Source organism: Lepus europaeus, chromosome 6 (assembly GCF_033115175.1).
Source record: "Lepus europaeus isolate LE1 chromosome 6, mLepTim1.pri, whole genome shotgun sequence".
Classification (NCBI taxonomy): Eukaryota; Metazoa; Chordata; class Mammalia; order Lagomorpha; family Leporidae; genus Lepus; species Lepus europaeus.
The window spans coordinates 62,978,590-62,993,433 of NC_084832.1; the positions used below are offsets into that span (position 1 = coordinate 62,978,590).

The following is a 14,844-nucleotide window of genomic DNA, read 5'->3' on the forward strand; positions in this document are numbered from 1 at the left end:
AATTTAGCACCCATCCCAGTTAAAACTCAAATAAGGAATAGAAAGATAATCCTTTTCTGATGGTTATTTGTTGTCCTAAAATGTCCTGATTTTTCTTCTCTTCTTTCTGTAATTTGGTTGTTCTAGAACTGCTAGAACTTTTCCGGTGTTAAATATAAGCAGTAGCATCTCCAAAGTTTCTAATTTAAAGAAGCTTTGGGGATAGGTAGTGATCTTTACTTTAAAGTATTTGTGTAGGACTTTTCAAAGGTGAAGGAAAGCTGCCAGTTGTCCACATCAAAAATCATCTGTTTCCACCACTACAGTCCCCCACAAAGATTATAAGATCCATACCCGGAAGCAGTTTGTTTTCTTACAGCCAGAGATTCAGTATTGGCTAAAACACAGTACTTAATTCAAGAAGCTATACAAAGATACCTACTGTATGGTGTTTGAATTCTCCATTTGATGAACTGTATCTTATAAAGATGTGTCTTAGCCTTCTTTAAAGATCCATGACTTACAAGTATCAAAAATGATTTGTAGTTACTAGTTACTAGTTAAAATGTATGTATCAAGAAGGAATTGATGAGAATTTATCTCTTACAGTAATGTTCATGATGTATAATAATCAGCCATTTATTTTAGGGAAAAGGAAATGGAGAATTTTGTCAGTGTTACATGGGTTCACAGAAGCAATTTAAAATTACTAAACTGTCACCAGCAATGGGTTGTAAATTCAGACTATCAGCCAAAAATGATTATGGTACAAGGTAAGATTATTTTATAAAATAATGCAGTTATATTACCCAGTCAGCTTCATTTGTATAATTATTCAGAATCCAGGCTATCTACTAACAATTTTGCTTGATCACTTTTTGATATAGCTGAGATGTGTTACCAGCCCAACAAAATCTGTAACAAAGAACAGGTGTTAAAACAACCATGTCCTACATGGGAATACCTGAGTATGATACCTGGCTCTGGCTCCTGACTCATCATGCTAATGCAGAACCTGAGAGGCAGTGATAATGGCTTAAGTAATTGGGCTGCTGCCACCCACATAGGAGACGTAGCTTGAGTTCCCAGCTCCCTCTTTGGCCTGACCCAGTGCTAGGCATTTGGCGCATTTGGGTAGTGAACCAACAGATGAAAACTCAATTGCTCGCTCTCTCTTTTTCAGCATAAAATTAGCACCTTTACTAAGACTTTTAAAATGTGAATTAAATCTTTAATGTGACAAAAATGCTTTTCTATTGATTTTCAACATATATGATTTCAGTATTTTGTTTAAAGTCTGGTGAATTCTAAAAACATCTAAAGTATTTGAGCTAGAAAGTCCAAATACCTTTCTTTTTTTTTTTTTTTTTTCTTAAGATTTTATTTATTTGAGAGGTAGAGTTACAGACAGTGAGAGGGAGAGACAGAGAGAAAGGTCTTCCATCTGCTGGTTCACTCCTCAAATGGCCACAACAGCCGGATCTGGGTCCAAAGCTAGGAGCCAGGAACTTCTTCTGGGTCTCCCATGCAGGTGCATGGGCCCAAGAGCTTGGGCCATCTTCCGCTGCTTTTACAGGCCATAGCAGAGAGCTGGATTGGAAGAGGAGCAGCTAGCACTAGAACTGGCACCCCTTTGGGGTGCTGGCCTCAAAGGTGGAGGCTTAGCCCACTATGCCACAGTGCCAGCCCGCAGGCCAAGTACCTTTCAAGAGTAATACTGAAATTATATATCCTCTAGAAATACTTCTGCCCTTTTATGGGAGCACAGAGGTTTACTTACACAACAAAAATTTGTATTTTTCTATTTCATATGAATGGCATTATATTAAAGTGTGTTTAAAAGTTGTAACCTTTACATAAGTAGAGAAATACTAATGTGTTCATACTTCTCCTATAAGGTAATTTTTTTCAATTGACTAGCTAAATTAAGAAGTGAACCGCTTACAAATCTGAACAAAACTGTCTTTTTTTTAAATTAATTAATTAATTAATTTGAGAGGCAGAGTTACAAACAATGAGAGGGAAAGACACAGAGAAAGGTCTTCCGTACATTGGTTCACTACCCCATAGCCGCAACAGCCGGAGCTGTGCTGATCCAAAGCCAGGAGCCAGGTGCTTCTTCCTGGTCTTCCGTGCAGGTTCAGGGTCCCAAGCACTTGGGTCATCTACTACTTTCCCAGGCCATAGAAGAGAGCTGGATTGGAGGAGGAGCAGCCAGGACTACAACCAGCACCCATAAGGGATGCCAACCTGCAGGCAGAGGATTAACCTACTGCACCACAGCACTGGCCCCCAACACTGTCTTTTTAATTCATCTTTTGGTGTCAGTCTGGTTGCCATAAAGATATTCATGTTGTTAAATATAAGATATATTATTTGGATTTTAAGTCACCAGCAAAAATGATATAATTTTCAAAAAATTTAATTCATCAGAAATTTGTTCTTTGGCTATAAAAATGATTTACTCACTGCTTCTTAAAAACTATTTGTTTCAACAGTGGTTTTAGTGAAGAAATGTTATATTACACCTCAGGCTGTGCCCCTTCTATGCCAGCAAGTCCTGTATTAACTAAGGCTGGAGTCACTTGGTTATCTTTACAGTGGAGTAAGCCCTCTGGAACACCATCAGATGAAGGAATTTCTTACATTTTAGAGATGGAGGAAGAAACTTCAGTAAGTATAAATGTATATTTTAAATAGGGTATTTTGAGTGTGGCATTAATCCTGATCTTATAAATATTGCTCTGGTAATGAGCTCCTTACCCAACTCCCTTGAAGCTTTGGTTTGTTACAATTTCGGAGGAATTAGTTGTGAGGGAAAACTCAGTCTTTGTTGTTTGCTAGATGTATAAAAAGGAGTTGGGACTTTGTGTAATTTGTAATTTTGTTTGTGCCTTGGAACAAGGCACTTCAAACGTATTTGGATATTTTTTTCTTTCTGTTTTTTGAAGATTTACTTATTCTTTATTTGAAAGGCAGAGTTACATAGACAGCGTGTGTGAAATCTTCATCACTGATTGACTCCCCAAATGACCGCAATGGCCAGGGCTGGACTAGGCTGAAGCCAGGATCCTGGAACCCTATCCGAGTCTTATATGTGGCTGTCAGGAGCCCAATCCCTTGGGCTTTCTGCTGCCCTTCCAAGCACATTAACAGGAAATTGGATTGGAAGTGGAGTAGCCAGGACTTGACAAGGCACTTATATGGTCAACATCATCACAGATGGCACCCTAAACTATTGGATCACAATGCCAACCTCAGTTCATCTGTTTTAAAGTGAGAGGGATCAAGGCCGGCGCCGTGGCTTAACAGGCTAATCCTCCGCCTTGCGGCGCCAGCACACCAGGTTCTAGTCCCGGTTGGGGCGCCGGATTCTATCCCGGTTGCCCCTCTTCCAGGCCAGCTCTCTGCTATGGCCCGGGAAGGCAGTGGAGGATGGCCTACGTCCTTGGGCCCTGCACCCGCATGGGAGACCAGGAGAAGCACCTGGCTCCTGCCATTGGATCAGCGCGGTGCGCCGGCCGCAGCGGCCATTGGAGGATGAACCAGCGGCAAAAGGAAGACCTTTCTCTCTGTCTCTCTCTCTCACTATCCACTCTGCCTGTCAAAAAATAAAAATAAAGTGAGAGGGATCTCACCACAGCCTACTAGACTAAGCGGCTCTAAAAGATGAAAAAATAATGTCTGCCTGCTCCAACTGTGTTCCTACTCAGCTTCCCATAGTGCCACAGATTTTAAGTCTCAACACAGAGCTATCTAGTGCAGCCTGAGTCTAGTTACCCGTCTCTCATCTCATGAGATACAACCTAACTGATCAAGAGTTAGGGTGTCGGGCCGGCGCCGCGGCTCACTAGGCTAATCCTCCGCCTTGCGGCGCCAGCACACCGGGTTCTAATCCCGGTCGGGGCACCGGTCCTGTCCCGGATGCTCCTCTTCCAGGCCAGCTCTCTGCTGTGGCCAGGGAGTGCAGTGGAGGATGGCCCAAGTACTTGGGCCCTGCACCCCATGGGAGACCAGGAGAAGCTCCTGGCTCCTGCTATCGGATCAGCGCGGTGCGCCGGCCGCAGCGCGCCGGCCGCAGCGCGCCAACCGCGGCGCGCCAACCGCGGCGGCCATTGGAGGGTGAACCAACGGCAAAAGGAAGACCTTTCTGTCTGTCTCTCTCTCTCACTGTCCACTCTGCCTGTCAAAAAAAAAAAAAAAAAGAGTTAGGGTGTCTTCTGTTCTATATGTAGTTCCATAGCTTTTTAGAGCTACTTTGAAGTAGTATGGGTCAAAAGTAGCTTTGGCTCCTCCAAGATACATTTCCAGAATTAAATAAAGCACATGTTCATAGAACAATTTGTACACAATTGTTCATAGCAGCATTAGTCATAATAACCAAAAAGTAGAAACAACACAAATGTCTGTCAGTAAATGAATGAATAAATACAGTGTGGCTATAGCTCTACAATGGATTATCATTCACCTGTAAAAAAAAAAAGTGGAGTACTGATACATGACATAATGTGAATGACTAGTGAAAATGTTTTGCTAAATAAAAGAAGCCAATCCCAAAAGAGAACATGTATGGTTTTATTTATATGCATTTAGACAAATCCATAGAGATAAAATATATTCGTGAGAGGAGGAAGGGGGTTAGTGACTGCTAAATAAAAAGCACAGGCTTTATTCTGAAATTAGGGATTAGGTGATATTTGTACAGCCAGGTGAATATGCTAGAAACTGTCGAATTTTATACTTTCAAATGATGAATTTTATGCTATGTAAATTATATCTCAATTTTTTAAATAATTAAAAATTGCACTGGGACTATGAACAGCAGTCTCAGACTCAGACTTAAGCAACCTTCTCACCTGCCAGTGGAAGCATCCATTCATTTATTCACATATACACAGCTATATTCACAATTTAAATACTCATATGTTAATTAGTTAAAGTTCTATTTAGCTCTTGCAGTATCTCAGTGGGAAATTCCTGTTCTCGGAGTAGCTTACTCAGGTGGTGAAGTTACCATTGGCTCTGACTCTTCCTATTCTTTCCTCAACACAATGATCTTCTCTTAGTTACTGTATTTACTGAGAAGTGGTCTCCTTCATCCTTCTACAAATACTTGGTGGCATTTCTGGTTCCATCCACTTGACAAAAGCATTTAAGTGAGAATTACAGTCAACAGAGCGTTAGTCACATTGCACACTGTGGAAGAAAAAGAGAAACCATGGTCTGTTATTCCCCATATTCCCAAAGGACATCTAATGAAGAATTTATTCTCCTTTTCCAGGGATATGGTTTTAAGCCTAAATATGATGGAGAAGATCTTGCTTACACAGTGAAAAATCTCAGACGAAGTACAAAGTATAAATTTAAGGTAAGCTTTGAAAGTCCTTAAAAGATTTCATTTTCTTGTTGCTGTTGTTATTTCAAAGCCAAAATACATGTTTCATCCTTTGTTTTTAACACTTAAATCCACTTCATCTTTTCTAATGAGTTTTGTTTTACTTTGTATTGTGTAACAGTGCTTCTCAAACTTTATATATTTAAGTTCAAAATTAGTTTTAATGTTTTATGGGACTCTTCTTTGAATAATGTAAACAAGCATTTCAAAATACATGGAGGGGCCGACACTGTGGCACAGTAGGTTAATCCCCTGCCTGCAATGCTTACATACTGTTTGGGCACTGGTTCTGGTCCCAGTTGCTCCTCTTCCTATTCAACTGCCTGTTGATGGAGGTGTTGTCTAACATGTTTCCTCTTTATAAAGGTACTCTCTTTTTTTTATAATAAGTACTTTCTAAATACCATATACTATGTAAGCATCAAACTTTCACCCACTAGTTTTAAGACCTTCTGATAATTCTTGCCTGAATCAATTAACTGTTATTAGAAGAACCAAGTGATTATTTTTTGGTTACTCTTCTACATTTGTTAGTAGGTATAATACCATTTATTTGTAGCAGTATGAACTCATGGGTTCCTATTTATCCCGTGGGTTCTATTTCACTGGTGTGGATTTTGTGAGGCTCAAATTATTCCCAGATTTGGGACCCCCTACAATCTGTTTTCTGAATCCTTTTAACATGGCCCCTTATTGTTCTCTGGCATAAGACACTCTGGTCTTACTGTGTACTTTGCCTGTTTCAGCTCTGGAGTTGATCATTTTTCAAAGCACATTTGACCTTTTTTGTGTTAGTAGTATTTAGAAGTCAAAATCTGGCTGCTAAGTGTACTTAATTGCTATGGGAATTTTGCTGCTCCCAGGTACCCTCCCAGTGGAAAACACTAGGAACTATATGTATATGTTTTGTTTATGTATATATTTTACATATTTATATATACAATCTTATACTATTTACATCACAAACCTATTTATGTGTGTTTATGTATTTGTGTATAAACATATGTATGTGGCTTTTTTAAATCACAAGTTCATAACAGATACCTTTAAATCTAATGTAACACCACAGATTAATTTTAGTTTTCTCCCTTCCCTTATTTCTTTTTTTTATTTTTATTTAATAAATATAAATTTTGAAAGTACAGCTTTTGGGTTATAGTGGTTTTTCCCCCCATAACCACCCTCCTACCCGCAAACTATCCCATCTCCTACTCCCTCTCCCATCCCATTCTTCATTAAGTTTCATTTTCAATTATCTTTATATACAGAAGATCAACTTAGTATATACTAAATAAAGATTTCAGCAGTTTGCACCCACACAGAAACATAAAGTGTAAAGTACTGTTTGAATACTAGTTTTACCGTTAATTTGCATAGTTCAACACATTAAGGACAGAGATCCTACATGGGGAGTAAGTACACAGTGACTCCTGTTGTTGATTTAACAGTTGACACTCTTTTTTATGACGTCAGTAATCACCCGAGGCCCTTGTCATGACTGCCAAGGCTACGGAAGCCTCACAAACTCCAACCTTATTTAGAGAAGGCCATAATCAAAGTGGAAGTTCTCTCCTCCTCCAGAGAAAGGTACCTCCCTCTTTGATGGCCCATTCTTTCCACTGGGATCTCACTCACAGAGATCTTTCATTTAAGTCATTTTTTGCCACAGTGCCTTGGCTTTCCATGCCTGAGAAACCCTCATGGGGTTTTTAGCCAGATCTGAATGCCTTAAGGGCTGATTTTGAGGCCAGAGTGCTGTTTAGGGCCTTAGCCATTCTATGAGTCTGATGTGTATCCTGCTTACCATGTTAGATCGTTCTCTCCTTTTTAATTCTATCAGTTAATATTAGCAGACACTGGTCTTGTTTATGTGATCCCTTTGACACTTAATCCTATCTTTATGATCAGTTATGAACTTAAACTGATTGCTATAGCTAGTAAGATGGCATTGGTACATGCCAACTTGATGGGATTTGGAGTCCCATGTCATGTTTCTAGCTCTACCCATTACCCTTCCCTTATTTCTAGCAATCTTTGTCATCAGTGAGAAAATATGCCCCATTTATATTTGTATATTTACTTGCATTGAGTCTGACCCTTTTCCTTCCCCCATACTCTTTTCTCAAAGTCTTTTTCAGGGTGTTTGCATTCCTAGTAGGAGGTACACTTGCCTTTACCCAACTGGCCCTCCCACACACCCTAGCTCCATCCCCAGCACAAATGCTTGCCTTTCTTAGCCACCTATTGACCTTTACACTAAATATTTAAAGGAAAAGGGGAGGAGATTGCATATCATTCTTGCTCACTTGAGGCAGTGGCAAGCCTTAAAGAATCTTCTACTGTGGAGACTCCTAAAATTCTGTGTCTTTTCTAGTGTAATATCTTTGTATTATATTGGCTGCTTGACTTGATCAGCTTATATATTGCTATTTATTGGCAGGCAGTGCTAGGAATTAGCTAATAATCCAGTTAAGATAAGCCAGCCTAAATTTTGTGAATTTTGTGCAGAAGTTTTCTCCAGAACATAATAGAATACTTGTTAGTTGATAAATTCAGCATTTAAATTTTCCCACCAGTGCTTATTTAGTCAAATAATTTCCAATAAGTGGTAGAAGCTACTGTAAATAGTTTTTACTGTTAAAAATCAAAGATAAATTTTATTTCTTCTTCAGAACCTTAGAAAAATTTAATAATGGAAAATTTGAGTATAGTGCACAACAATTATATTTGTTATGGCTTATTTTATTATACTAGCTTCATTGTTGAAAACTTCTGGGTCATTTTAATTTCTGAGTACAGTTTTCATATTTATCAGGTTTAACAAATACCCAAGAAGTATGTACATTCATTTTTGTTTTTCTCTTAGGATGATGTTCAGTTATATTTGTGCTTCTGTAATGAATGTTATACCAGTAAGTCTTCTAAAGAGGAAATTGTTAATGTCTTTGTAATTTAAATTTATTAAAATTCTTAGAATTCTACTACCATGTAGCACCACCATATTAATTGCCACATAGGGACTGACTACCCACACACACACACACACACACATACACACGCACACACGTGTATTACTGATTTGCTGTAAGCAAGCCAAATTTCCAGTTGAAGCTGTTTCACCATAGAAGTCACTTTCAAACTGCAGGGGAGGGGAGATACAGACACAGATAGGATCTCCAGGGAAATAGTAGACTGATCTAAAAAGTACTCCCAATTAACAGGGTTGATAATGGAAGAAAAATATATCCCTAAACTACCTCTTTACATATCATTTAATTACAGGAAAGGGTTATATACTGGCTTATTAGATAACAAACAAATGAAAATCTTGACAAGATCTAGAACAGTGACATTCTCAAAATGATGCCCAGACCATTCTGTCAGCATCACTGGGGAACTTGTTAGAAGTGTAAATTCTCTGGAACCACTAAGTAGATAAGGAATCTGTCTGGGGGAGACAGCTAACAGTCTGTGTTATAACAGACCTTTTAGTAATTCTGATGTTTGCTGCAATTTGAGAACCATTAATCTAGAAGAGAAAAAAATACCTAGAAATAAAAAAATGATACCTGTGTGAAGTTTTGAGAGTTTAGACATTTATTTAAAACCTGCTGTGTACTGGGAACCCAGCTAAGAAGGGTTCTGAGTTGTTAAATCCTGTTATGTCTCATTCTTCTTTTCTGATTTAGCATTGCAAACTCAACTTTCAAGAAGTCCTTTCAAAATAAAATTTTAATATTTTAAGGAACTCTTAGTATACAATACAAAAATAATTAAAATATACCCTAGGAAATGACTTGATATCATATTATAGTTTTTAAGAAACAATAGAATATGATTACTATAAAATAAATTTGTAATATGACCAAGTTTGCTAAATACTAGGATATCAAAATACTAAAAGAATGCAAAAAATTTAGGGGCCAGCATTGTGGTTCAGCAAGGTATGCTGAGGCTGACTGCAATACCGGCATCCTATAAGAATACTGGTTCAGGTTCCAGCTGTTCCTCTGTGCTAATGAGCCTGGGAAAGCAGCAGAAGATGGCCCAAGTATTTAGGCCTCTGACACCCATGTGGTAGTCCTGGATGGAGTTACAAGCTCCTTGCTTTGGCCTGGCCCAGCCCTGGCCGTTGCTGCCATCTAGGGAGTAAACTGGTATTCTGTCTCTATCTCTGTTTCTCTCTCTGCCCCGCCCCTCCCCCCCTTTCTTTCTCTGTAATTCTGCCTTTCAAATAAATAAATACATCTGTTTTTAAAAAATGCATACTGGGGCCAATGCTGTGGCACAAGAGATTAAAGCCCTAGCCTGCAGAGCGGGTATCCCATATGGGTTCTGGTTGGAGTCCCGGCTGCTCCACTTCCAGTCCAGCTCTCTGCTATGGCTGGGAAAACAGTAGAAAATGATCCAAGTGCTTGGGCCCCTGCACCCATGTGGGAGACCTGGAAGAAGCTCCTGACTCCTGGCTTCAGATCAGCACAGCTCTAGGCATTGCAGTCATTTAGGAAGTCTCTACCTCTCTATCTAACTCTTTCAAATAAGTAAAATGAATCTTTAAAAAAAAAAAAAAAATACATGGGGCCAGCACTGTGGCACAGCGGGTTAATGCCTGGCCTAAAGCACCAGAATCCCATGTGGGCGCTGGTTCGAAACCTGGCTGCTCCACTTCCGATCCAGCTCTCTGCTATGGCCTAGGAAAGCCGTAGAAGATGGCCCAGATCCTTGGACTGCTGCACCCGTGTGGGAGACCCAGAAGAAGCTCCTGGCTGCTGACTTCAGATTGGCACAGTTCCAGCCATTGCAGCCAATTGGGAAATGAACCAGCAGACAGAAGACCTCTCTCTCACTCTGCTTCTCCTCTCTCTTTGTAACTCTGACTTTCAAATAAATAAATAAATCAAAAAAAAAAAAAATACATACCACCACATGGGCTTTTATATAGAGAAGTCACACACACTGTCATTTCTGCTACATTCTGTTTGTTAGTGTGAGTATATTAAGTACAACTCACATGCAAAGGAAGGGAAATTGAGCTTCAACTTCTGAAGAAAAGTGATCAAAAGATTGTGGACATCTTCCTAAAGCCCCAAAGACTATTAAAAGAATAAATAAAGTAAGCCTAAAGCCTAAAGAATGAACTGTGATTATAGCTTATTCCTCTGATTACTGTTTTTTAATATCAGAATGCTAGATTTACACTTGTATGTCCAGCATTAAGTGTCAAAGGGGAATATACTTGCATACTCTGCATATATACCAAGTCCCTGTTGAAGATAATTCTCAAACAAGCCATCACAATCTGCAAATATTTTTTATTAATACCTATTTGTCTCTTATTGCTTTCTTCATTAGGCCGTCATCAGTAGGTATCAAACATACTGTTTACTTTTCTATGCTCTTATCACAGGTGATTGCTTACAACTCAGAAGGTAAAAGTAATCCAAGTGAAATAGTAGAATTTACTACCTGCCCTGATAAGCCAGGAGTACCTTTAAAGCCTTCAGTTAAAGGAAAGATACATTCACACAGTTTTAAAATAACTTGGGGTAAGGTATTACTTATTTATACATTATTACTTTTGTATTTGAGTATGAAGTACTTTTTAAGACATTTGAGTAAATTTGTTAGCTCAACTTAGTACAGTAAGAAATTTAAGAGTCATTCATTGAAGGGAGTGGAAGCTATGTACTCAAACATACTAACTTCAGATCAGGTCAGACCCAGGAGGAACTGGGGATCCACTGTAAAACTATGTGCAGGAGTAGCACTGTGTGATTGAAAGATTGCAAAATTTGTAGCTGGTCACCTGGGTCATCCTGGCCTTTAGAAGAAATGAAAATCGGCCGGCGCTGCGGCTCACTAGGCTAATCCTCCACCTTGCGGCGCCGGCACACCGGGTTCTAGTCCCGGTCGGGGCACCGGATTCTGTCCCGGTTGCCCCTCTTCCAGGCCAGCTCTCTGCTGTGGCCAGGGAGTGCAGTGGAGGATGGCCCAAGTGCTTGGGCCCTGCACCCCATGGGAGACCAGGAGAAGCACCTGGCTCCTGCCTTCGGATCAGCGCGGTGCGCCGGCTGCAGCACTCCAGCCGCAGCGGCCATTGGAGGGTGAACCAACGGCAAAGGAAGACCTTTCTCTCTGTCTCTCTCTCTCACTGTCCACTCTGCCTGTCAAAAAAAAAAAAAAAAGAAGAAGAAATGAAAATCAGTTGTTCATTGAAAGCTAACATTTATTGAACCTCTTATATACTATTTAATTGGAAAGCCAAGATCATATAAACTTGATCCTTATCTGAAGAATTCAGACTGATAAGAAGACTTAATGGTATTTATAAAATACCCAAATATTTCAAACCATCTTAAAATCTAAACTGAATGAAATATTGTGCAACCATTAAAAATTATTATACAGAGCCAAATTTATAAACATGGGAAAATATGGTAATGTTAGTGAAAATTTTGCAGCTGACAATAGCATGGAGCAAAACTAGTATTAATAATAAAGCATTTGGGAACAGTACTGTGGGGTAGCCAGTAAAGCCACTACCTGCAACACTGGCATCCCTTATGGGCACCAGATCAAGTCCTGGTTGCTCTACTTCTGATCCAGCTCCCTGCTAATGGCCCAGGAAAAGCAGCAGAAGATGACCCAATTATTTGGGCCCCTGCCACCCACATGGGAAGCCCAGATGAACCCCATGGGCTTTGGCTTGGCCCAGCGTTGGCCATTGTGGCCATCTGGGGAGTGAACAGCAGATGGAAGATATCTCGCACTTTTTGTATTTCCCCTTCTCCCTGTAACTTGACTTTCAAAGTAAAATAAATAAATTTTTAAAAATAAATAAAAATGATACAGCATTCCAGATTATTTTCTTAAACAGTCTGACTTTGATACATTTTTTTATTAAGACTGTCATTTTTTTTTTATTGTATATACTTTGCCTAATAGTCACTTTGGCTTCTTTGGGTAGATCCACCAAAAGACAGTGGAGGTGCAGCCATTAATAAGTATGTCGTGGAGATGGCAGAAGGTCCTAATGGTAAGAATAGATATTAAAATTGATGAATTTATCCTTATCAGTTTCTACTGTTCATGATTTTATCTTTTCTTTCCTCTTGCTTTTCATTTGCTGATATAAAAAGGTATTTACTTCACATTGGGCTTTGATCTTTTTTTCCTCTGTTTAGCAGTTAAGATTTTGCCTGTCACAATCCACTTTAAATTGTTACCTCCAGAAAAACAATGAATCAAGACTATTCTCCAGCTATATCATTACATTTATATTTTCTTTTTCTTTTCCTTTCATTTTTTTACATTGCTCATTCAGCGTACCTAGACTATGTCATTAGGTACTATGAAGTCTTCTGTTAGTTTATCCAGTTAGACTTATACACAGATGTATCAGAAAAATTATCTTTTAAAATTTAGCTCCATGCTGGCGCCACAGCTCAATAGGTTAATCCTCCACCTGCGGCGCCGGCACCCCAGGTTCTAGTCCCGGTAGGGGTGCCAGATTCTGTCCCGGTTGCCCCTCTTCCAGTCTAGCTCTCTGCTGTGGCCCGGGAGTGCAGTGGAGGATGGCCCAAGTGCTTGGGCCCTGCACCCACATGTAAGACCAGGAGAAGCACCTGGCTCCTGTCTTCTGATCAGCGCGGTTCGCCAGCCGCAGCACGCCGGCCACAGCGGCCACTGTGGGGTGAACCAATGGAAAAGGAAGACCTTTCTCTCTGTTTCTCTCTCTCACTGTCCACTCTGCCTGTCCAAAAAAAAAAAAAAAAATTTAACTCCAATAGCTAATTTTAGTAATAAACTTTATGTTTAGCGAAATTTATTCTTGAATCACACAGTTAAGTGGGCTTTATTTTTATGAAGCAAGCTGCTTCCTGCAAACAATAAGGATATTGCTTCAATTAAGGCTAAACTTCTAATGGTATTGGTTCTTTCTAATCTTTATGTGTTGTAACATTATTACTAGACCAGCAAACACATTTAAAATGCTTAATTAAAAGCAAATCATCAATGTAAGCCAAAGTCTATACAGAGTTACATATTTCACTTTAACAAAACCATGCAGATTTGTCTAGGAAGCTGCACACATAAAATTAGATCATTTCCAGGAAACTCAAAACAGGCTTAATTATTTCTGACAAATTACATAAATGCTTATTTAGTGAAGCTAGGATACCTGCTGTGTCCATGACACCAAAATGTTAAACATTACCTTATAGCAGATTGAACACAATTCTTTACTTTACAGGAAACAAATGGGATATGATATACAGTGGTGCTACTAGGGAACATCTTTGTGATCGACTAAATCCAGGCTGTTTCTATCGTTTACGAGTTTACTGCATCAGTGATGGAGGACAGAGTGCGGTAATACTTACGTAGAGATCTTCTTTCTTTTTTTTTCTTTTTTTCCTTAGTTTGGCCACTTGGGATGGAATCTCCAGATGTTATTTAGAGTATTGCAATGTACCCACAAATGTAGAAAAATAATTCCTATAACCCGGGAGTTAGTTTCATAGTGACCAGAGTATTTTAATGTGGTACTTAGACTTCATATAAGTACTTAGTAAATAGCTATTGTCTGGTTAGTATTTAGCATTAGAAAGACAAATATACAAAACTACTGGAGAAAATTTTATAAATTTTAGGATGATGCTTAATAACCATACTAAGCAGAAATAGAAATAAAATAATTGCAGACTGATTTACTGCACCATAAATTATATGTTAGTACAGAGCATAAAACACTATTTACTGTTTAAAACAGATTCTAATATTGTAATATTTACTTATTTCAGAAAATTTTAGTCATTATTTTATTATGAGAGACCCAGTTACCAAAACAGACTTAAAGTATGCCATTACATAAGACATTTTTAATATTATAGAGAGGTATGTTTTTAATAGGAGTGGTTTTTGTTTTAACAAATTTAACCAAGAATGGTTTCTTGGAACAATTATAATCATTTTTCAAATAGAATTTAGCATAATAAATGTACTCTTTATAAAAGATAAATTGTAAGCATTTTTTGGAAAGTATGAGTATTATGAAATTGAGTGTGAATTCTAATGGGGTTATGATCCAATTGTTTCAGTTAAAAAAAAAACACAGTTCCAATTCTGTTTTTCTAATAGAGCATTGTAGCATTCTTGTTTATGTAGGGTCCCTTTCTGAATAAAGTAATACCCAAATATTATATTTGTGCGTAAAAAGAAGAGAATGTTAAAAAAAATTTTTGAAATAAAAAGAATAGGGGCCGGTGCTGTGACATAATAGTATAAGCATCCCATATGAATGCTGGTTCAAGTTGCAGCTGCTCCACTTCCAGTCCAGCTCTCTGCTGATGGCCTGGGAAAGAAGTAGAAGATGGCCCAAGTGCTTGGGCCCCTGTGCCCACATGGGAGACCAAGAAGAATCTCCTGGCTCCTGGCTTTGGATTGGCCCAGCTCCAGCCATTGCTGCC

The 14,844-nt window shown here is 38.9% G+C and overlaps 1 protein-coding gene across 4 annotated transcripts in view; it reads left to right on the plus strand.

Annotated features, from left to right (window-relative positions):
* Nucleotides 1-14,844, plus strand: part of FNDC3A (fibronectin type III domain containing 3A) — a 187,190-nt gene that overhangs the window by 138,495 nt on the left and 33,851 nt on the right. For all 4 annotated transcript variants that reach the window (XM_062194208.1, XM_062194206.1, XM_062194207.1 and 1 more), the window contains 6 exons: nt 628-752; nt 2,478-2,652; nt 5,261-5,347; nt 10,782-10,920; nt 12,342-12,410; nt 13,629-13,747. In XM_062194208.1, the coding sequence (XP_062050192.1) occupies nt 628-752; nt 2,478-2,652; nt 5,261-5,347; nt 10,782-10,920; nt 12,342-12,410; nt 13,629-13,747 (714 nt within the window). The remainder of the gene's footprint in view (nt 1-627; nt 753-2,477; nt 2,653-5,260; nt 5,348-10,781; nt 10,921-12,341; nt 12,411-13,628; nt 13,748-14,844) is intronic.